General features: G+C 38.1%; 1 protein-coding gene across 5 annotated transcripts in view; it reads right to left on the reverse strand.

The window, feature by feature from the left end:
- The window catches only part of kidins220b (kinase D-interacting substrate 220b), a 95788-nt gene that overhangs the window by 68116 nt on the left and 2690 nt on the right, over positions 1 to 24982 (reverse strand). For all 5 annotated transcript variants that reach the window (XM_063038035.1, XM_063038028.1, XM_063038044.1 and 2 more), the window contains exons 2-8: positions 15289 to 15371; positions 6781 to 6929; positions 5703 to 5801; positions 5505 to 5603; positions 3796 to 3894; positions 3252 to 3350; positions 1212 to 1310 (exon numbers count right to left, since the gene is read on the reverse strand). In XM_063038035.1, the coding sequence (XP_062894105.1) occupies positions 1212 to 1310; positions 3252 to 3350; positions 3796 to 3894; positions 5505 to 5603; positions 5703 to 5801; positions 6781 to 6888 (603 nt within the window). In that variant the 5' untranslated portion in view covers positions 6889 to 6929; positions 15289 to 15371. The remainder of the gene's footprint in view (positions 1 to 1211; positions 1311 to 3251; positions 3351 to 3795; positions 3895 to 5504; positions 5604 to 5702; positions 5802 to 6780; positions 6930 to 15288; positions 15372 to 24982) is intronic.

A 24982-nucleotide genomic window follows, 5' to 3' on the forward strand; every position in this document is an offset into this window, starting at 1 on the left:
AGTAAAAAACCCGCCAAGAAAATTTCTTCAGGTTTTAAAGAGTTCTATTATATAGCACATATATAGGACAAATGTGTGATAACATAGAAGAGTACAACAAAGGAACAGGCCATTTGGCCCACAATATTGTGCCAAACCAACTGAAAAGCAAATCAAAAACACCCAAACACTAATCCCGCTTACTGACACAATGTCCATATCTCTCCATCTTCCTTACATCTGTGTGCCTATCCAAACGTCTCTCAAAAGCCTCTAATGTATTTACCTCTACCACCATACCAAGCAGCGCATTCCAGATATCCACAACTCTGAATAAGAAGAACTTAATCCTCACATCTCCCTTAAACCTACCGACTCTCACCTTCAATGTATTCCCTCTGGTATTAGACATTTCAACCCTGGGAAACATACTTACTGTCTACTCTATCTATGCCTCTCATAATCTTATAAACCTCTATTAGATCTCCCCTCAGCTTCTGGCACTTCAGAGAAAACAGTCCAAGTTTATCCAGCCTCTCTTGATAGCACATGCCCTCTAAACAAGGCAGCATCCTGGTAAACCTCTTCTGCACCCTCTCTAAAGCCTCAACATCCTTCCTATAGTGGAGCGACTAGAACGATATGCAATACTCCAGTGCAGAGGTTTATAAAGTCCCAACATAACCTCTTGACTTTTGAACTCAGTACCTAGACTAATAAAAACAAGCATTCCATAAGCCTTCTTAACTACCTTATAGACCTGTGTAGCACTTTCAAGGAGCTATGAACGTGGATGCCAAGGTCTTTCTGCTCTGCAACACTTTACAATCTTGCCTTTAACAATGTACTGTCTTCTTGCATTTGCCCTACCAAGGTGCAACCCTCAATCTGGGTTAAACTCCATCTGCAATTTCACTGTCCATATCTGCAACTGGTGTATACCTCACTGTATTCTTTGCTAGTCTTCTACACTGTCCACAACTCCACCAATCTTGGCATCTTCCACAAACTTACTAACCCACCCATCTACATTTTCATCCAAGACATTTACATACATCATAAACAGCAGAAGTCCCTGTGGATCTGTACTTCACCAGTGTCATCTTAAAATGGAAAATCAAGAGCATTTCACTATGCATTATAAATATTAACATACGTTATTTAGACTTCAAATTTCAAAACCCATTTAAAACCACATTTGACATTAAACAAAAACCACTGCAGATACATACTGCGCCTTCTTGATCAACATCCGCACCCATTTCCAATAAGTATTTCACACACTCGAGATGACCCTTTCGTGCAGCCCAGATTAATGGAGTTGTTCCATACTAAAAAAAATAAACATTCAAGAAAACACACTAAAATAATTTCAAATGTATTATTTCAATGGATTCTATAGTTCAGATTGAGCAACAAGCTGTTCATGATCTACGAATATTTATCCAAATGATTTTCAGAACCAACAGCAATTCCTTCCCAAAGACACGATTATAATTCTTATTCACATAAGGCAAATAACAATTAAACATGCATTTAAATTTATTTATTTATTTTTTAAAAAGTCACTTTGGTAATCATTGCTTTTGTTGTTGTTTATACACTGGTTACAGAAAGTTATGTTTTCTTAGTCTACTAAATTCTTCACTCAATTTTGGTAGAAGTTATTAGAAAACCAGTGCTTTGTAAATGGAAAGTTATGCGACATCTTTATAAACAAACATAAAACTTGTTAACTGCTATTTTTCTACTTAAATTTCAAATAAAATTCTAGATCAAAATCCTCCTAAAATAATTTACCCTCCATTTAATAATCAAACAAATTACTTTGGAAAAAAAAATCTAACATTTCACCACAATTCTTCCATTCCAAGTATATTTTATCACTAAAAACTGTTTAATATCTTAGTACAAAGTTTGCAATAAAGATGCATCATTTATTTAGGAAGATGCTCTTCATTCTTCCAGTTAAAGTAATCTCAGCTATTGCAAAATTATTCCAGATTGCAAAACAAAAGACATCTCATAAAAAAGTGAAAATATCCCAGCAACGATCAACTTTCTTTCACATGGATCATAAAAAGGTTACAAAAAAAAGTAGTGAAATTTAGGACAATAGTTAAGTAAATAATTGAAAAATAAAGAGGAAACAGACAAGTATAAATAAATGGCAGCGCTCTCACAGAACTAGTACCAACATGATGGACTGAACTACTACCTTCTAGTCTACGAATTAAACACAATCCGTATCGTGAGACACAAAACCTAACATTACTACTCAGCAGCAGTCAACATTCAGACTACGAGTCTTCAAGATTAACAGCCAAGCTTATATTATTCTGGGACAGTGCAAAACAGGGCTTGAATTGTTTCTTCTGATAACTTGTAAATAGTTTCTATTTGAGAATATACCAGTGCTTATTGAAGTAGAACATCAATATGTTTAAAGCTTGAAACTCATTGTATTTTTGTCCCTTGCCTTTGAGTAGTTTAATTATTGCATTATACTCTTTTTTAACTAAAAGTTAGAAATTTGCAGCATTCCAGTATTGAATGGCAGACAGAAACAGGCTGGGTTTTACGATCAAATTTAAGATAAAAAGCAAAAAAAATCTAAACGGATCCAACTCCAGTGTTTTATATTCCATATAATGGAAAATCAAACAATGATGGATTCTGCCAGAGAAAAGAAGCTTACATAGGTTTAAAAAAAATGCTAGTGCAAGAGCAACCCCCATTTGGATGCTCATGCAAATATTCATAACCATGCACTATCCTTACAGTGAAAACTAACAAAAGTTAATGCAATATCACAAACTATAATTTCCTGAAATCATCCTTTTTCTCACCCCCCCCCCCGGGGGTGCACTTCTAAAATCGATCTCTTCTTCAAATCGATCTATTACTGATCTAACCTTCTGGCCAACGGGTCACTTTAATAGCCTCTGCTAGGAGGCCGGATGATAAAAGAAAATTTGTTTCAGATACACAAAACATAAATAAATACAAAAACCAGACAACTCAGATTGTTAGCACATCATTTAGAGAGAGGAAATAATTTGAACATCAAGTCTTCCCCCTTGCTGGTAAGGGTAACTGTAATTCCTCTGATTGTAATTTTCAAGTTTATTTCTGTTAAATCTCAAATATCACTCTTGAATCATGCAGACAAAAATCTTACAGGATTTCCTGTTGATCAAATAGAGAAAACTATATTTTTGATACACTCCAATGCATAAGCTTATATGAAGGATTCTAAATCACATATTTACCTTGTCAGAACAGTTGACTTTGGCACCATGCTGTAGTAGAAGTTTAACAATTTCATGATGTCCTCGTCCAGCTGCCCATATGATAGGGTAAACACTATACTGTGGATTAAAGTAACACTTAGATTAAATGACTGCTTTTGAAACATGCTGAGATGTGAGAACACAAAAAATTATCAAGTATATAAATGTAGGAAATAAAATAGCCAAAGTCTACAAAATACCATTTCAAACTGTATGCAACCGACAAAACCAAAATTACCAAATTACTATTTTAAAAAAAACCACTGAGAACCACAAGGCTAGGAACAACAGTAAGTAAAGTACTATGAAAAGAAGTAGAGATCTCAAAGTTTTGAAACCGATCATACATAGCAGTATTTAGATCAATAACCTGTAAACTCTGATTTTCCAATGCCCATTATGGGTACACAGTTTGCAAGGTGTAATATAGCAGGTAGAAGCCCATATCAAATATACCAAAGAGAATTGATATCAAGGTATGTATGTGGTTACCTCCAGCACTGTCCAGAGGAAAATCACTCACCTGTCCAGTAATATTTGGGTTTGCACCTTTCTCAAGTAATAGTCGTGAAATTTCCGTATGACCTTTGTACGCTGCCCACATAAGGGAAGTCCAACCACCCTACAACATATAGCGTAAAATCAGAGCAATTTATAAATATTAATAGGTCTATTCCTATTCCCCTTTTATAAAAAAAACACATCCAGCAAGAAGCAAATTTGCATATATACATTTAATTATTAAGATTTGGAGAAGCATATGAAACAAATTCAATCCAAACATTGTTACTCTGCTCACCTTTTATATCAATGGCCTTAATCATCTGTTCGGTTCAAATTTTAAAGCTACATATATCTTTTCTGAATAATATGCTGTAGGTTCACCTAAAATTACAAATTTCATTCTGTTTTTGAGTATTAAACAGCTATGCATCTCCTGCAATAAGCACTGCTGATTAAACTTGTCAAAATAAAAAACACAATTATATTTAAGATTTGGGTTGACAGAAAAATATGAGGATAGAAATTTATGCAAAGCCTAAGGTGCTAAAATAAACATGCAACACAGAAGCAATAATTCTTCTTTCCACCTTTGAAGTTCAAACTCTTACTTAAACAGAACCAAACATTGAAAACAAAGCAATATTATACATTGTGCATTTAGCACTAGTTACCCCAAGATCAATTTTCAATTTTATGACTGCAATATAAACATCATTTTCTTTTTATATTCCTTTTGCCAACATAATTTATAATGTTGAAGCAAATAGGCAATTAACTTTTTCAGAGCCAGTTATCAGCACAGATCACCACCTCACCTTACACAGGCTAACCAAGATAAAAACACTAGATTCACTGAATAAATTTGTATCCCACTCACTCAATGATGCTGTTAATTTGCAATCCAACATGGGGTGCCAAAGCATGGTTTACATTCCACAACAAAATTAAAATTAAAAGGTGCATGAGAAGGATATTGCTACTCATGTATTCTCAATTTAATCATGCATTATATACAAAGGAAAGATTTTTCATTACTGAAATATCTAGCCAGTTTGAATTAAATATGAAATTGCAAATTTATTTCAGCATTCAATTTTGTTTAATGATAAGCTTTATTAACCTCAATCAGTACAAGTTATTCTGGTCTTTATTCAAACTGCTATGTTCATATACTATACTGTGCAAAAGTCTTAGGCACATATATAGCCAGGATGCGCACGATTTTTGCACAGTACTATATTCATTTTATGTATTGCTCTGTACTGCTGCTGCAAAAATAAAACAAATTTCATGATTTATGTGAGTGATGACAAACTGATATGGGTCTCTAGTGTGGACTGAGAGTGGGAAGGCGGCAGGGAGAGAGAAAGTGCCAGAGAGACATTCTGTAATGATCAATAAACCAATTGTTTGGAAACAAATGACCTTATCTGGTGCCTCAGGGCTGGGTGTGAATGCACCCAGGCCATTCCCTCCCCTCAACACTCCTTCTCTGCCACCTGTCCCAAACCTTCCCACAGCACTCCACTCACTATTACCAACATCCTTTTCTCCCACCAGGTTGAGAAACATGCTCTCCACTCCACATTGACAAATACACTGCAAAAGTCTTGGGTATCCTAGCTATATATATGTGCTTCAGACTTTTGAACAGTACTGTATTTTTCAATATAATTCATGGTCAAACGTAACTTGAAAAACAGGAAAAGAGTTTCATTTTACACTCACCATATCTCTGTGCTCCAGGTTAGCACTGAAATTAATAAGTTCGCTTACAATTTCTAGATGACCTCCTTTTGCAGCTGAAATAAGAGCTGTCCAGTTATCCTGTAAAAAATGAAACAATCTCAAGTGAAAGTGAATTTGAAAATACCACTTAAGCAAAAAAAATCTTCGTTATCAAAATTAGATACAAAAATTACTTACAACATCTTCCAGGTTACAGTTGGCTCCTTTCTTGAGCAATTCCTGTACTATCTCCAAATTTCCTTGCTCTGCTGCCAGCATTAATGGAGTTTGCCCAATCTGCAGATAGAATTGTTCATCATTATCAAATAGTTTCAACATTCAATTTATTGCCAAAAATGAACACAACTCTGACAGATTCAAGCTACTTTAAGTATTTTTTATTATAAGGTAAAAGCAACACCTTGTATTCTGCAGGCATCTTACACTTTTTAAGAGCATGTAACAAAGTAATCAAACAACCAATTACCTCTTCAGCAAGTTAGGATATTAAGATTTGCTTTCTCAGCTTGAATACATTTCTGAGCATGACTGAGCATGTACTTGATTAAGAATGATTAATGGTGTTCTTGAAAATGCAAAGCACCATGTCAATTTAAAGCTCACCTAAAAAAAAGCATTTCTCAATACCACCCTAACCTTGGAGGTTGGATTTAAGGAAGGAAAACAATTGATGACATAATCCCCAAATTCTTCTTAACTGACTAAACTGTATAAATTGCCACTTTCCTTGAAAGCGGTCAGTCAACCAAATGGGAGGCATAGCTCTCAGGCTCCAGTCTGAAAGCAGACTATAACTGTGGATACAGCCATATGACTGGATAATTATTTCACTCAGAAATCCAAAGGTTTCAACTCAAAGTTTAGCGTTAACCAAAATTAGAAAAAAAAATGTAGATTTCAATTTAGGTCTCAAGAGTCACCAAGCAGCCAAGGTGCTTACAGTATATATGCAAGAGCAGAGGGAAAAAAAATAAAATCAGAGGAAAACATGTCCTTTGAAAGTCTCAGACACCTTCAATCCACCAGTTACAGAACAAAACTGGGACAAATCTTCACTTGACTGTTGGCTAAGGGAGTCAAAGTAACAGCAATTTCTAGTATTAGCATTTCTAAAATAATAATAACAAAAAAAAAGCATTTTCTTCTCCAATTTATTTGTAGATCAATTGTGAATATCAAGTTCTTTACCTCTACCTGAAAATATGAAATAAAATGCACAAGCAGCAACTTCAATTAAGTATAATCAACTTCCTACCTCATTTCTTTCATCCACATCCTTGTACTTCTCCAGCAATGCCTTGAAAGCACTGACGTTCTCTTCTTCAATATAGGTTAATAAGCTCTGAGCTGTGACAGTGGCCATTTGTGATACAACCTCTCACAAATGCAGCCTTTTGACCGCACCTAACAATATTAACACAAGTTTACCTCACTTTCAAATCAACAAAAGGAGATACTAACAGATGTTAAGTATGAGTAAAGGAGTACAATTTTAATTTCATGTACCCAATGAGGGCAACAAGTATTCCTACACCAAATAGTTATATTCATAAGAAATTTTCCTAATTTTTCAACAGTACATTTCACCTGCCAAAAATATTTACTTTGCTACAAATTTAGCACCCCTTATCTGAATATCCAAAAATCCTTTGAAATCCAAATTTTTGAACACTGACACGATGCCACAAATGGACAATTTCACAAGGCACTGGCAAAGTTCCCAGGTGATACACAGGTCTCTACGCAACACAGACAGTTCTGAGAAGTGACCTCACATATCCTGAGTGGGGACCTCTTGGCGCCTGTTTTCATCAGTCATCACAGCCAGATCTTCATGCATTCCTCAGTGATTATCATGTGTTTTGCACTTATTCTCTGCTCTGAGTTGTGAAGATATGTTGAAAATATGAAAAGGCCTGCAGTTACCCCTATGAGTAATAATGAAATGAAAAAAGAGGAAGCATTTAGGTCTATCTACAGTTGCAAGAAAAGGTTTGTGAACCATTTGCAATTAACTGGTTTTCTGCATTAATTCCTCATAAAATGTGATCTGATTTTCATCTGTCACAATAATCGACAAAGACAATCTGCCTAAACTAATACCACACAAACAATTGTACTTCTTCAAGTCAGTACTGAGTACATTTAAACAATCACAGTCTAGGTTACAAAAAAAATGTGGGTAATGCCTTCTACAAAAGCTATTTGGAGGCAGCCTTCCGATCAATGAATGCTGGAGGAGGTGAAAAAGAACCCAACGCTAACAACAAAAGACCTGCAGAAATCTCCAGAACTCGCTAAAGTGTCTGCTCAGGTGTCCGCTATAAGAAAAACATTGAACAAGAATGGTGTTCATGAAAGGACACCACAGAGGAAGCACAGCTCTCCAAAAAATTCATTGCTGCACATCTCAAGTTTGCAAAAGACCATCTGGGTGTTCCACAATGTTTCTGGGACAAAATTCTGTGGACAGATGAGACTAAAGTTGAACACCTTGGCATAAATGCACACCTCTATGTCTGGAGGAAAAAGGGCACTGCACACCAACACCGAAACCTCAAACCAACTATGAAGCATGGTAGAAGGAAATCATGGTTTGGGGATGCTTGGCTGTTTTGCTGCCTCAGGGTCTGGACAGCTTGTAATCGTTGAGGGAACAATGAATTCAAAATTGTGTCAGGACATTTTATAGGAGAATGCCAGGGTCGTGGTCTATCACCTGAAGCTTAATAGAAGTCAGATGATGCAACCAGACAATGATCTAAAACACAAGAGTAAATCAACAACAGAATGGTTTAAAAAGAAGATATTTTGTGTTTTAGAATGGCCAAGTTAAAGTCTAGACAATAACCCAATTGAAATGCTGTGGCATGACCTGAAGAGGGTTGTTCATGCAAGGTTTCCCAGAAATACTGATGAACTGAAACAGCTTTGTATGGAGCAATGGTCTAAAATTCTTCCTCTCCATTGTGCACATCTGATCAGCAGCTAGAGGAAACATTTAGTGGAGGTTATTGCTGCTAAAGGAGGTTCTACCAGTCATTAAATATAAGGGTTAACATACCTTTTCCAGCCTAGACTGTGAATGACTAAACAATGAATTCAATAAAGACATGAAAAGTACAAACGTTTGTGTTATTAGTTTAGACAGATAGTGTTTGTCTATTATTGTGACTCAGCTGAAGATCAGACCACATTTTATGAATAATTATTGGAAAAAACAGATAATTATAAAGGGTTCACAAACTTTTTCTTGCAACTGTATAACACAGAAAGTCAAGGTGTTGGAAAAGCTCGACAGCGATGGAAGTGTGAGGCATCTGACAGAGAAAACACGAAACACTGCAGGAACTCAGCAAGTATGACAGCATCTGTGGAAATGAATAAACAGTCAACATTTCAGAACAGATCCATCTTTGGGACTGGAAAGAAAGGGGGAAGACACCTGAATAAAAAAAATGGGGAGAGGAGGAGGAGGATAGCTCAAAGGTTTTAGGTGAAATCAGGTGGTTAGGAAAGACAAACGTCTGAGGAGGAAGGAATCCGATAGGAGAGGAGAGTGGACCATGGGAGAAAGGAAAGGAGGAGGAGACCATGGAGGAGGTAATAGGCAAGTGAGAAGACACAAAAAGACAAGAGTGGAAGACAGACTGACTGAAGAGAATGGTGCTGAAACGACCACCATCCATGACCTGAAGAAACAGAAAGACAAACTGTTGAAGTTCCACGCCGAAAGTAAGGAGCAAAAGTTAATGAAAAATAGAAAAACATTGCATAAAGCAAAAAACAAAGATCTCAATTTTATACTGTAACAGTGGATTTGTCAGTGGTGTGAACATATGCCACTTAATGGAATACAATCATGAAACAAGCAAAGATCTATCATGATGAACTGAAAATTGAAGTGTGAATATTCATCAGGTTAGTTGCAGAAATTTAAGGGCATGGCATGGCATTACATTTTTAAAGATTTGTAGTGATAAAGCATCTACTGATCACAAAACAGCATAAAAATTGAAGGGCTAGGGTAACATGTATTCATAACAGAACAGAAATCAGTTTATAAAATCAAAGAAGGATCGCTACGACAAAAACCCTGTTAATGAGACAGATGATACTGAAAGAAACATTTAAAAAGTCATTCAGCACAGTGCCTCCACATCCCAAGAGCATTCGCTTCCAGGTCCCTCAACTGCTTCTGATGTTCCTCCGCAGAATGATGTCAACAATGATGTACCCTCTCCCTCAGGTTTCTCAAGGCTGATGTAGTTGCAGTGTTTGGTGCTACATTTATCTTCTTTTATAAGCAAAGATCATAATTTTTTTGTAACTACAAAACATTTTTGCATGAAATCTGAATTTCATCCCCACCTAAAATCCCATGTTTGAATGTAACATGACCAGCGTCATTATTGCATTAAAAATAAAACATTGACTTTTTTTCCCGTTTTCATTGAAATCTTTTGTTTTTACACCTTGCATAAAACCTAGAAAAAAGTTAAATACAAATATAGTGTACAGTAACCTTTTAATCAAAACACGACATCGTAGGTGGAGACTAAAAGCCTGCCATTGTTTGTTCTTCAACAGCTGATTCAGGTATTCTTGTGATGCTGCTGTGCTGTTTTTGTTACCCTGCACACATTATACTTTCAATACAAGACCATAAGACATAGGAGCAGAATTATGCCATTTGGCCCATCCAGTCTGCTCCACCATTCAATTTTTTTGATTCTTTTTTCCCTCTCCTCAGCCCTGCTCCCTGGCATTCTTCCCATAACCTTTCATGCCATGTCCAATCAAGAACCTTTCAAGCTCTGCCTTATATACATTCAACAATCTGGCCTCTACAGATGCCTGCAATAACAAATTCCACAAATTCACCACCCTCTAGCTAAAGAAATTTCTCCACATCTCGGTTTTGAAAGGGCGCCCCTCTATCCTGAGGCTGTGCCCTCTTGTTCTACACTCCCCCACCATGGGAAACATCCTTTCCACATCTACTCTGTCTAGGCCTTCAACATTTGAAAAGTTTCAACGAGATTCCCCCTTATCCTTCTAAATTCCAGTGAGTACAGACCCAAAGCCAACAAACATTCCTCATATAATGACCCTTTCATACCCAGAATCACCCTTGTAAACTTCCTCTGAACCTTCTCCAATGCCAGCACATCTTTTCTTAGATGAGGAGCCCAAAACTGTTCACAATAGTCAAGGTGAGGCCTCACCAGGTCTTATAAAGCCTCAACATCACATTCTCGACCTCTTGAAATGAATGCTATATACTATATTAAAGGAATGTAATATTTTTTCCTGTTAAGTGCACGTGTGATGACCAAGTGCAAGACAAAGACCTGCTTACTGGTAGCACAAATTCAGAGTCGGAAATGATGGCGATGCCAAACAGCCACAGACTGTCCACCGAGGAGGCTGAAGTAGTGATATCTCACTTGATGGTTCAATGTACACATTGTTTCATCCATAAAATTATCAAAATACTGTATGAAACTACACTCAGGGTATATATGCTGTATATGTACTGCAAATGGATTTTGTGTTTAGATTTTGGTCCCATCCCTAAGTTATCTTATTATATAGATGCAAATATTCCAAAATCCAAAATACTTCTGGCTCCAAGCATTTTGAATAAGGGGTACTCAACCTATATTCATTTAGAGAAATTTCTCAATTAGTACTATGTTCAGATTGATTTGACCTTAAATAGGTGCAAAGCAAAGAACTTTTAAAATGCTCATTATGTAATGGCCATACCTCATCACAAATTATTCCATGAAGCCATTTAATATAGCACTCCCTTTTCACGACATTGAGCATCGGCATTCAGCAGCCAACAACACCTGCCGTCAAGAGTTGTCATTTCAATTTGGACAACGTTGTGCAGAGACGTACAATTAATTGTTACAGCTTATACTGCACACTCCACTCCACATCACTATGCATGGGCTCAAAGATCAATACAGAATGTCAGCAATCATTCTTCATTATTTATATCCTCCTTCATAAAGACAGTCTCTTAAAAGTAAGATGCAATATGGAGAATGCTGGGAAGGAAGTAACAAAAAGCACAAAGACGACAAGAACAGAATGTAATTATTGAATGGTAGATGTGTTACCAGGAAGAGGATGGGAATAGAACAAGTGATAAAACAGCACTGAAATATTGTACGAGAAAGTATCAGATATGGCGAGCCTGTTGTGTATTGTGAGGGGATCCCGGACGAGCCCCCAATTATGTCACGTACCCTGTGACGGGATTAAAGAAACCGGCAGAAATAGAAACCACTTTGGAGTCTAGTATTGCTAATAACTAATAATATTTATTAATAACTATGCAATACAGTAAACTAAGTGAAGATAAATCAAACAGGTTAGCAAGAATTATACATATAAGTAAATCAGTAACTGTGGGAAAATATGTATGAAAAACCAAGCTTCTTTAAGTCTAGGGGTAAAAAGTTACATTCTTACGATGTTGAGCAAAGTTCAGTTCAGTTTGTAGTATGAGGTTGAATAGCGATGTGGAGGGAGAGGGCTGGACGAGGGAAGGGGGAGGGGGGAGTCAAGTCTTCAGGTGAGCTGTTGCTGTCGATCTTCTTGTCGTCCTCCGAAATCCTTCACAAGTCACCGATTGTGATTTTACCAACAAAGGGGACTATACTTCGGTGTGGTTGAGCTGTCTACCCAGGCCAGGGTCGGACACATGGACAACTCTCCACCAGTCTTGCCCTTTGAACTTTCACTGGCCAAGCAATTCCATCAATCCGCCTGATCGATCCTCCAAAACCCACTTTCTCTACGGGCACAACAATGCTCATTCAGAGTCCAGATCATGTGTCTGAGGTCTGTATCATCTGTCCTCCTATTTATTTCACCAGGCTGAGCATCACTTGTCATTCAAAGAGTTCCTCCTTCCTTTGTCTGTAAAGAAATGCAAGCAAGCAACAAGTCCTTGAAAGTAACATCAATAATGTACTGTCGGTCGCCGATGGCAACTTTCGAGCTGCTCGGTGCTGTCTCCAAACACAACTCAGTAGAAATCCAAAGTTACTTCCAGTGCCTTAAAGGGACAGTACAACCGTCAATCTTCGTCTCTCTCTCTCTCTCTTTTTAAAACAAACCATCAATGATAAATAACTCTCTCTGTCTCTCTTCAAACAGTTAATAGGGGCACTCCTGGATCCCCTCACACTCCCCTTCCTCAGGGAAAAAAATTGTCAAAGACAATTTTTTTTTGTCTAAGTGTACATCACAGAGTTTTACACAATACAGAGGAAAAAAAACATCAAATGACAGAGCAAAAATGGTTACAGTTTCCAACTTAACATCGGGATAAGCAATCGGCTATGATATTGTCAGTACCTTTTACATGTTTGATTACCAAGTCAAATTCCTGCAATATTAGACTCCAATTTAACAACCTCCTATGTTTATCTTTCATTTTATTTAGAAACACCAGTGGATTGTGATTTATGTAAATCACAAGAGGTCTTTGGGCAGGACAAATATAAACCTCAAAATGTTGTAAGGCCAGAATAAGTGCCAATAATTCTTTTCCAACAGTTGAATAATTCTTTTGGTTCACATTAAATTTCTTTGAGAAATAAGCTACTTAAAGAATTTTCTATAATACCCAACCATCCCTAAAAACCTTCTCAAAGCTTTCTTGCTAGTTGGAACAGGAACTTCAGCAATCACTTGAACCTTGGCCTGTACAGGAGCCAGCTGGCCTTGGCCCACCACATACCCTAGATATGTGACTGTGGCATGGCCAAATTCACTTTTAGCAAGGTTCACTGTAAGATTGGCCTTAGAGTCTATCAAACGGTTTCTCTACCACTGCAATATGTTCTTCCTATGTGTCACTCCAGACCACTAGGTCATCAATATAGGCCTCTGTGTTTTCTAACCCTCTAATCACCGAATTGATCATTCTTTGAAATGTCCCTGGTGCATTTTTCATCCTAAAGGGCAAAACATTGTACTCATACAGTCTCGACAGTATCACAAATGCTGATATCTCCTTAGCCCTCACTGTTAAAGGAACACCCCAGTATACATTTATTCAACTGTTGAAAAAGATTTATTGGTACTTATTCTGGCCTTACAACACTTTGAGGTTTATATTTGTCCTGCCCAAAGACCTCTTACGATTTACACAGATCACAATCCGCTGGTGTTTCTAAATAAAATGAAGGATAAAAATAGGAGGTTGTTAAATTGGAGTCTAATATTGCAGGAATTTGATTTGGTAATCAAACATATAAAAGGTACTGACAATATCATAGCCGATTGCTTATCCCGATGTTAAGTTGGAAAATGTAACCATTTTTGCTCTGTCATTTGATGTTTTTTCCCCTGTATTGTTTAAAACTCTGATGTACACAGACAAAAAAAATCGTCTTCGACAATTTTTTTTCCCTGAGGAAGGGGAATGTGAGGGGATCCAGGAGTGCCCCTATTAACTGTTTGAAGAGAGACAGAGAGAGTTACTTATCATCGATGGTTTGTTTTAAAAAGAGAGAGAGAGAGAGAGACGAAGATTGACGGTTGGACTGTCCCTTTAAGGCACTGGAAGTAACTTTGGATTTCTACTGAGTTGTGTTTGGAGACAGCATCGAGCAGCTCGAAAGTTGCTATCGGCGACTGACAGCACATTATTGATGTTACTTTCAAGGACTTGTTGCTTGCTTGCATTTCTTTACAGACAAAGGAAGGAGGAACTCTTTGAATGACAAGTGATGCTCAGCCTGGTGAAATAAATAGGAGGACAGATGATACAGACCTCAGACACATGATCTGGACTCTGAATGAGCATTGTTGTGCCCGTAGAGAAAGTGGGGTTTGGAGGATTGAACAGGCGGATTAATCCAATTGCTCAGCCAGTGAAAGTTCAAAGGGCAAGACCAGTGGGGAGTTATCCATGTGTCCGACCCTGGCCTGGGTAGACAGCTCAACCACACCGAAGTACGGTCCCCTTTGTTGTTAAAGTCACAGTCAGTGACTTGTGAAGGATTTCGGAGGATGACGAGAAGATCAACAGCAACAGCTCACCTGAAGACTCAACTCACTCTCTCTCTCCCCCCCCAATCACTATTCAACCTCATACCACGAACTGAACTGAACTTTACTCAACATCGTAAGAATGTATCTTTTTACCCCTAGACTTAAAGAAGCTTGGTTTTTCATACATATTTTTCCACACTTACTGATTTACTTACTTATATATATAATTCTTGCTAACCTGTTTGATTTATCTTCACTTAGTTTACTGTATTGTGTAGTTATTAATATTATTAGTTATTAGCAATACTAGACTCCAAAGTGGTTTCTATTTCTGCTGGTTTCTTTATTCCCATCACGGGGTATGTGACAGTATGAAAAGCTTTAAAAATGAGGAGAAAGCCCATGAAATTAACATCAAAAAAGTTTGACAAAGACTGGCTAAATGGTTGTTCAGGATTGTGCAATTATGATCTCAAGATCAAGAAAGACTAATTAATTCAGAGGCAAATGGACACCAATGTAAGTGAATGTATGATGAAGTTCCTGGAGGTGAAAAACTGTAAATCACGAAAGTTGACTGGCTAAATAATACAATTAAATAAGCACAACCATGTTTAGATCGAATCTGTCTCTCTGCAGATAATTTCCTCCAAATTCCATTTTTTTTCTCTAGCACCTTTCTACCATCCCTTATATTAAAATTTAATTTATGTAAACATAACAGTAAATTTATACTTGCCCGATTGCCTATTTTTTCCAGGGTAACAGATCTTTAACCGGATACTCTTTTATGCAGCTCCAAGCTGCTCAGTGGCCCAAACACTGCATAAATAAGAAAAATATTTGTAAGGTTTGTGATTTTTTTTTTAAAAAACTTGCTTCAAGTCAACAGGATTGTTTAATTTGGCAACATTACATCCACAATTGCAAATTTTCCAGCACAGTTATAGAACTTAAGTATTAACCAACATCAGAATTAGGCCATTCAAGCCTCTAATCAACAAAAAATGAGGAGTTCAATAATTTCCTTCAGGTTAAGTTTTATCTTATCTTATCTTTAAGGACTAAAGAATAATCAAATGGGCGAGGATGAAGGAGAGGTGAATTATATAACAAAATAATTAATACAGAAAATTAAATATAGGTAAAAACCATTACAATGAACTTTGCAAACTGCTCCTTTTTGAATCATGATGTGCTCTTTTTTAAAGCACATTAATTGTCTATTAAGATCAGTGCAGAAATTTAGGCATTAACAACCATGCTCAAATTTCTGGTGAGTTTAATGGACAATTAATGTGCAAATTCAGCAGGTTCTAAAAATAATTTGGTGGCTAAGGGCAAGATACTTTTGAATCATGAAGATTTTATAAATTCACAATAGCTCTCTTCATCGGAATGAATTGTGCATTAATAACAGCCAGTCAGTGATATGCTATTATTTTTCAGCAAGCTCTGGCTCTCGGTAGGGATTCTCACAGGATTGGCAAGTACCTATATTGATTACTCAATACTTTAGACAAGTCATGTTGGGGAACTTAAAACACTATTCCAAACAGAAGGACTGTTCTCTGGCACTGGTGAAACTTATTAAAAATAAATTATATATAGCATAAGCCCCAGAGTACTACTGCACTGAAGAACTTTTAAAAATTAGTATTTGCATCTCAAAAAGCATTTTTAGCAGATGAATGCAACTCTCTTTATATCATGACATAATCTCCACTACAATTTGACACTGTCATTGTGTTTTGTTGCAATCTGCAAATTTGATTGGAATGAAAGCAATTGTGAAATTGAAACATTTTTATGTCAGACTAATAAAATCATTATGAAAAAGTTGTATATTAATTAAAAGAAATGAACAGCTCTAACAACAATTATTTAAACAGCACATTCCCCATTTCATATACCAATGAAGCTATTATTTTTGTGCAACCATGCTTACTGGATGTCAGGACAAGTTATAACAACCTCCTCATTATGAGAAGCCTTTCAATAAATTTGGATAACTGCATGATTACATATAGACCAAGGTTTCCCAGAATCCAAAATAAAATTAGGACACGTATAGTATATAAAATTCATTTTGATTTTCAAACCATATGAAAATGGCAACTCCTTAAATTGCATTAATTCAAGCCACTCCTTGAAAATCATTGCCTCTGAAGACAACACAATGTCCAAAGACAAAACAAATAAAGCACATCATCAATATTGTACCAATGCTGCAATGCAATATTCAGCCTAGGAATTAATAATATATGAACAAGGATGATTACAATACCCTACCAATTACTTCAATTCTTCCCTGCAGCTCACGTGGTTTCCTCTCTAATAGAAGAAAGATAAAAGCAGAAATGCAGCTTTTACTTTATCCACTTCACTGGCAAATTATTCCTAAGAAAAATTGATCAAGCAAGGAATTCAGTCTTATTTGTGCCCAACTATATAGTGCCTTGAAAAGGTGTTCAGTCCCTACAACTATTTTCACATTTTACTGTCTTGTTTTCTAAATTTAGAGTTACTAAATACACGTGGACTAAGATGTTAACTGCCCTGTGCTATCACCAGTGGGATCATCAGTTGATCTGCCACCTGTCTTCAGGAGTTTCAGCCCACTTATGATCAAGACTCCCTCGAGGTGGTGGGCCAGCAGTGCTAAAGCACCACCTCCCGCTGGTGAGCTTAAAAACTTGGCCTCTGCTTCTATCAGAGTTGTTGGTCACTTCCATCCAACAGATAGTCGGTTCTTCAGGTGTCTATGCAACTACTGAAGGGTTTGCAAGATATATATACACTGTGTGACTATCTGCCCCTCTGGACATACCGAAATAAAATACATATAAAATATATTGAAGATTTTTGAGCTAATCTACAAAACACTGTGCATCATGTTAAATCAAATGAAAAATTCCAAAACCTGTAAACAATTGACTAAAAATTAAAAACCAAAATTATGAAACTGAAAAAATATTCATCCCCTTTGAAATTACTTTCCTCAAGTGTAATAGGGAGGATGAGAGGATGAATACAGGGTCCTGGTGGAGGACTTTCTCAAATGGTGCAAGCTGAATCATTTGCAGCTCAACATCAGTTAAGACAAAAGCGACAGTTATGGACTTTAGGAAGACTAAGCCTGCATTGCTCCCTGTTACTATTGATGGTGAGCACGTGGATGTGGTGAGGACCTGAAAGTACCTGGAGGTGCACCTGGATGACAGACTGAGTGGGAGCACCAATACAAAAAGGCTGTTTACAAGACAGGCCAGAGTCACCTCTACTTCCTAAGGAGACTGAGGTTCTTTGGAATATGCAGCCTTTTCCTTCACATGTTCTACCAGTCTGTTGAGCCAATACAATCTTCTATATAGTGGTGTGATGCTAACAAGCTCAATAGACTGATTGGAAAAGCTGGCTCTGTTATAGGAGTCAAACTGGACACACTGGAGGCTGTGGTAGAACAGAGGATTCTACAGAAAATCCTGGCAATTCTGAACAATGTTTCTCACCTTCTGCATGCCACCTTGGCAGAACAGAGCAGCACTTTTTGTAATAGACTAAGACAACTGTGCTGCTCCAAAGAGTGCTATATGAGGTCATTCTTACCCTCGACCATAAGGCTCTATAATGAATCAACACCTTATCAGGGAAGTGATGACCCCCCGCTCCTATTAGACGGTTTGAGGCAACTTTTTTAAAATTCATTTTTACTTCTCTTTTAATATTTGTATTTCTGTACATCTGCGCTCCTGTGACACCGTAATTTTATTTGGGATGAATAAAGCATCTATCTACTGTATACGACCTTACCAACTGACCCAATTTGATGAAGAAAATTGGAAGATCACCTGCTTTCAACTAATTCACATATCTTCCTCATCCAACAGTATGGTAGATTTTCAACAGACCAAACGAAAATGAAGACAAAAGAGCATTCCAGACGAGTCGACATAATGATAAAAGAGAAACACAAATCTGGGAAGGGTACAAGACCATCTCAAAGGCAATGAACGTGCCTCAGAGCTCAGTGCAGTCCGTCATGAAAAAGTGGAAAAAATATGAAACCATAGCCACACTGCCTAAGTCAGACTGCCCCTTCAAACTTAGTTGCCAGAGAAAAACAGCACTTATAAGAGAGGGTACTACTGTGAAGCCAACAGTCACTCTTAGTGAGCTGTAGAAATCAGTGACTGGAACTGGAGATGAAGTTCATAGCTCCAGAATCTCCAAGGCATTGCACAAAAAGGGTATTTATGGAAGAGTGGCAAGGAAGAAGCCCGGGCTTTAAAAAGAAAAGCATATCCTTGCCCGAAACGACTTTGCAAAGCATCTCTTATAAGATACTGTAAAGATGCGGAAGGTGGTCTTGTGAGCAGATGAGACTAAAGTGGAACTTTTAGTCCTCATCACTAGGCAGTATGTGTGGCATAAATCTAATATAGCACATCAGCCAGGTAACACCATCCCTACTGTAAAGTATAATGCATGTAGTATCATTCTATGGGAATGCTTTTCAGCAGAAGGGACTGGAAATCAGGTCAGGATTGATGGAAGCTGCATGCTGCAAAATACAAAGAGATCCTGGATAAAAACCTGCTCGCCTCTGCCAGAAAGCTTAAACTGGGGAGGATGTTTGTCTTTCAGCAGCACAACGGCACAAAGCACACTGACTGAGCCACTATGAAGTGGTCTCAAATGAAAAAAAATTGATGTCCTTGAGAGGCCCAATCAGAGTCCTGACCTTAACCAGATCGAACATCTCCGGCAAGACCTTAAGATTGTTGTCCACTGCTACTCCCCGATTAACCTAGCACAGATTCAGCAATTTTGCATGGAGGAACGGACAAATCTTGCTCCATCACATTGTGCAAAGCTAATAATAGCTGTGAGACTGGTTTAACCAAGTACTGAGCAAAGTGGATGAACACTTTTCAACTGCTGGCATTTCAATTTTTGAATTTTTAGTTTCTTATGCTTTTCAATTTTCCCTGTTTTTGGGTTCTATTGTGAAAAAAGGAGCATGTGATTCATAAATAAAAATTCTCAGTTAAATTGATCAAAATCCCCAATTGTAACATTCATTTACGTGAACAAACAGTTGAGGCTGATAAGTATTATGGTGCCTTGTAAAAGTTACGTTAAAATTTAAATGTCTATAATTTTGTTGCTTCTGAGATCTTGACAGTTGCACTCTGCAAATTGATCATAAAAAACAAAACTAGATCAATAAAGATGCAAAAGATTTGAAGACTATTTTCATTACTATGCAAAACTGCAGTGACATTCCAAACACACATACAACTCAAAATGGATTTAACCTTAATACATTTCATTTTCAAAGTTAATGACTAAAGTGGAAAATGAAACATTTTTGATAGAATAGAAAGCAAAATTTCTAAATACTGGATTATTTTTGCATCGACATTTATGATTAATCAGTAAGGATTAAAAGTCATTATAGATCATCCTCAGCTTATAAACAGCACATTTGTATACCAAATAACCCTAAAAGCACAAAAATAATCGATAAAATAAAAATCAGCCTCTAAGGTTGTACATACTAATGAACACTTGGCAGACCAGTAGGATAGATTTGCCACCTCATGTGGTGCTGGGGACATTTTCTACTGGGTGGGAATGCAGTTCGTGGCCGTATTTCCACCTTGCAAACTCTTTGGGTTATCAACAGTTCTCCAGAAAGGAACCCTGCTACAAACAAGGGAGGGGTCTGTATATTCCAATACAGAATGTACAATATTTGGATGATTCTACTCAGAAATAAAATTCAAAACCTGAACAAAGAGGATTCAAGAATGAATAAAAATTGACCCACATTTACTCCTGTGCAAACAAAGCCCAATTTTGAAATTCACTTTTTTTTTTGCAAATCCTCTCTTAAATTTATGTTTAAATCTCTTCCATAATGGGAATCATCCAGATCAGTCTTTTTGATCTTCTCTGCATTGAGCTGTCCTTTCTCTGGTGACTCCTGCTGTCTTCACCTAAAGGCACAAAATCTTAGCCTTCCTCCTCAGGGATCTCCATCAGTCTATATTGCTTTCCTCCAAAGTTTTACCTACTTGGCCTAGTTTAGCAAGTGTACAGTGTATAATTTCATTTGATAATACTGAACAGCTCAGAATATTTTTGTACATCAAGAGGTGATGTACAAATACAAAACATTCTGCAGATGCTGGAAATCTTGAGCAACACACACACAAAATACTGGAGGAACTCAGTAGGTCAGGCAGCATCCACTGAGGGAAATAAACAGATGCCAATTCTTGCCCTCCATCAGGACAGTACAAATAGAAGTTCCTTTTCTTCTTCCTTTATCAAATTTCTTTAACCAAGGCTAACAAACTAACTGCACCAGGCAATCCTGCTGCCTCTCAACAACCTGGGTTCAGTCCTTCCTCCAGTGCTGGAGTGTGGATATTCTCCTCCTGCACTGATCTTCTCTGGCTGCTCCAGTGTCCACCTTTATCCCCAAGATGTGCTGTTTGTCAGAGTAGCCACTTGGCACGCTGAATTTCCCCAGCAGGTTGTTTTATGCTTTATAGAATGGGAATTCATGCCCATTCACAATGATAAACTCCTATGACCAACAAAAAGAGGTTTCACGAGGAAATCTGCAGATGCTGGAAATTCAAGCAACACACATCAAAGTTACTGGTGAATGCAGCAGGCCAGGCAGCATCTCTAGGAAGAGGTACAGTCGACGTTTCAGGCCAAGACCCTTCGTCAGGACTAACTGAAGGAAGAGCCAGTAAGAGATTTGAAAGTGGGAGGGGGAGGGGGAGATCCAAAATGATAGGAGAAGACAGGAGGGGGAGGGATGGAGCCAAGAGCTGGACAGTTGATTGGCAAAAGGGATATGAGAAGATCATGGGACAGGAGGCCTAGGGAGAAAGAAAAGTGGGAGGGGGGGTTCAATTCTTGAATTCGCTCTACTGTTAAATAATGCTATTATCCCATAATTTAACAACTGAACAAATTAACTGTGACAAAACAATACACATTAAGTATTTAGTCTTAATTATTCCATCAACTGGTAATAGACCTGATTTTAGGTAGACAAATGCAGGGATCCCTTGATTCATAAAGGGATTGTATTCGTGAAAGACATTTTGTGAAACAAAAATTTGCAATTCTAAGGAGGTCCAGGAAAATCAGTATTATTGTACGTATTCTTCTGCACAGAGTGGCAAACTATTGTTGTCATGAAAACCAGCCTTAACGAGACATTGCGGGATTGAATATTTGTAAAGCAAGAAGATCCTGTACAACAGCGGTCCCCAACCACCGGGCCGCAGAGCATGCGCTACCGGGCCGCAAGGAAGCGATATGATTTGGCGATATAAGTCAGCTGCACCTTTCCTCATTCCCTGTCACGGTCACCAATCAGCCATTACGCATGCAAGGTCATGACCCGCACGTCATCCGTGCCAGGGTGGGAAGGAGATCAACTCCTCGAGCTTGCAAATGACGACGGGCTGAAAAGTATGTTTGACATAACACCTCTGTCAGCATTTTGGATCAAAGTCAAGGCTAAATATCCTGAGATAGCCACGGAAGCACTGAAAACGTTACTTTCATTTCCAACATTTTTCTGCGAAGCGGAGTTTTCTGCAATGAATGCAACGAAAACTAAACTGCAATAGACTGGACACAAGGAACCCCCTTCGGGTATCGCTGTCTCCCATCACCCCTCGATGGGGCTGTGTTGTTGCAGGGAAACGAGTCCAGGGCTCCCACTGATTCAGCGATATTGGTGTGTTGCAATGATTTTATATGTTCATACGGGGGAAATATGTGCTGTGTGTTTAATATCCAAATGTTACTTAAAATGTTATGAAGCTATTGACTTATAAGTGACCCTATAACAATTACATCACGGAAACAGGCGTTCTCTGCCCTTCTAGTCCATGCCGAACGCTACTCTCACCTAGTCTCGCCGACCTGCACACAGCCCATAACCTTCCATTCCTTTCCTGTCCATATACCTATCCAATTTTTCTTTAAATGATAACATCGAACCTGCCTCTACCATTTCTACTGGAAGTTCGTTCAACACTTCAAGCTCCCGTCCTCCCCTGATAATTGACTTATCACTGTATTCATGCGAGGAAAATACGCGCTGTGTGTTTAATATTAAATTCGTTAGATAAACCCTTTTAGAAACAAAATTGAGTGTATTACCCACTTATCGCCTATATTCCAGTAGTGATTAACACCCACCCCCATGAACAGAATCGCCAAAAAGGATTTGCTGGGCGGGCGGGGCAGAAATCGACAGGTTCACGATGCGCATGCACACTGGTGCCCGCGCAAGGCTTCATGGCCATTGTAGTCTTTCTGGGTAAACAACGCATTTGACTGCTACTCTTGTCCGTTGGCAACCCTACCCACCCCCCCACCCCCGGTCGGCCAGTCCGCAAGAATATTATATTAAACCGGTCCGCAATGCAAAAAAGGTTGGGGACCCCTGCTGTACAAGTCTTCCATGCATCATCGTATGACTTTAAACAACAATGACAGATCCAGAATGTTATCTTAGCCAATGCTAGCTAAACTTAGATAATGTTTTAACCATAATAGCAGAGAGTGGGTGATGGAAAGGGTGCCCTATACCGCATTTATCCAAGTGCAAGGATTTGATTCTAGTCCGTTCCATTCCTGAATGTAATGCCAACTAAAACAATGCACCTGGATCAAAATAAGTAATAATTTTAATTCCAAACAAGAGAAAAGGGGGAGGAGAAGATGGCGGTGCAACGCAGCGCGTGCGGCCGCTCCGAAATGATATCATATGAGTTAACTAGGGGCCATGCACAATCCTGATTTGATGGAGACAGACGTGAGAAGCATGGAGGAACACCTAGAGAAACTTCTGAAATGCCCGCTTTGCTGCCGCTGCTACTGTGCGATCCAGAATCTCCAGAGGGGAAGGCCCCAAATCCTCGGCTTTGCCTAATGCCTGTTGCCAGGGCCGGGGTCGAAGCGCTCGGCAGAGGTGGTGCTCGGTGGCGGAGGCTCGAAGTTTTCGGATGGACTCAAGAGTCGGTTGTGGTCGGGTGTTTCCAGGATGCTGCATCGGCAAGTTTGTGGCGCTGGAAACTCATGGCAGGAAGAGTTTTTTTTCTTCCTTCTACCGTCTGTACGAGATGATGGGACTTTCGAGAGACTTAGAGACTTTTGTTTTTACCGTGCCCATGGTCTGTTCTTCATCAAATTACGGTATTGCTTTGCACTGTTGTAACTATATGTTATAATTATGTGGTTTTTGTCTTGTGTTTCTGTGATATCATTCTGGAGAAACATTGTATCATTTCTTAATGCATGCATTACTAAATGACAATAAAAGAGGACTGCATGTCCTCATAATCTAAAATCTGCAGAGGCTGGAAATCTAAGTAACACATGGAAAATACTGAAGGAACTCAGCAGGCCAGGCAGCAACTATGGAAAAAAGTACAGTTGACACTTCAGGGGGAGACCCTTCGGCAGGACATTAAAATGTAACTTTAATTCACTGTTCTACCCCTTCATCTTGCTACACAAAACACATTTTGCACACGTTAGTTCAGGAAAATGAAACATATTAATCTCAATTTTAACAATAAGTCACGCAGTTTGAGGAGAATTATTATGTCACCAAAGACGCTCAGAAATTTCTACAGATGTACCATGGAGAGTATTCTGACTGGTTGCATCACCAACTGGTATGGAGAGGCCACTGCACAGGATTGGAAAAAGGTGCAGAAAGTTGTAAACTCAGCCAGCTTCATCATGGGTGCTAGCTTCCCCAGCATCCAGGACGCCTCCAAAAGGCAATGTCTCAAAAAGGCAGCATCCATCAATAAGGAGCCACATCACCTAGGGCCTGACCTCTTCTCATTGCTACCATCAAGGAGGAGGTACAGGAACCTGAAGACACACACTCAACATTTCAGGAACAGCTTCTTCCCCTCCATCATCAGATTTTTGAATGGACAATGAACCCATGAACATTTTCTCAGTATTTATCCCCTCTCTCTTTTGCCCAACTTATTTATTTTTTTAATATATACTTACTGTAATTTATAGTGTTTACTACTATGTATTGCAATGTACTGCTATTGCAAAACAACTAACTTCATGACATATGCTCGTAATATTAAACCCGATTCTTACAGCAATCAATAATTAGCAGAAAAAAAAACTGGCAACATTCCAACTGATAATTATCATAAAAAACGTACTTGGTTCTCTCTATCACATTTAAATGCCTAGGATCTTTTTGTTTAAACATCTAAATAAAGCAGCACATTCTTCTAAAAATAAGAATGCTATAAACATTTAATGACAGGATGTTGAACAATTACTTTTCAGATATTACATTGGAATCCTGAAAGGACTGTCTTTAAATAAAACCCCTTTCTCTCATA

The sequence above is a fragment of the Mobula hypostoma genome, chromosome 2 (genome assembly GCF_963921235.1).
Source record: "Mobula hypostoma chromosome 2, sMobHyp1.1, whole genome shotgun sequence".
Lineage (NCBI taxonomy): Eukaryota > Metazoa > Chordata > Chondrichthyes > Myliobatiformes > Myliobatidae > Mobula > Mobula hypostoma.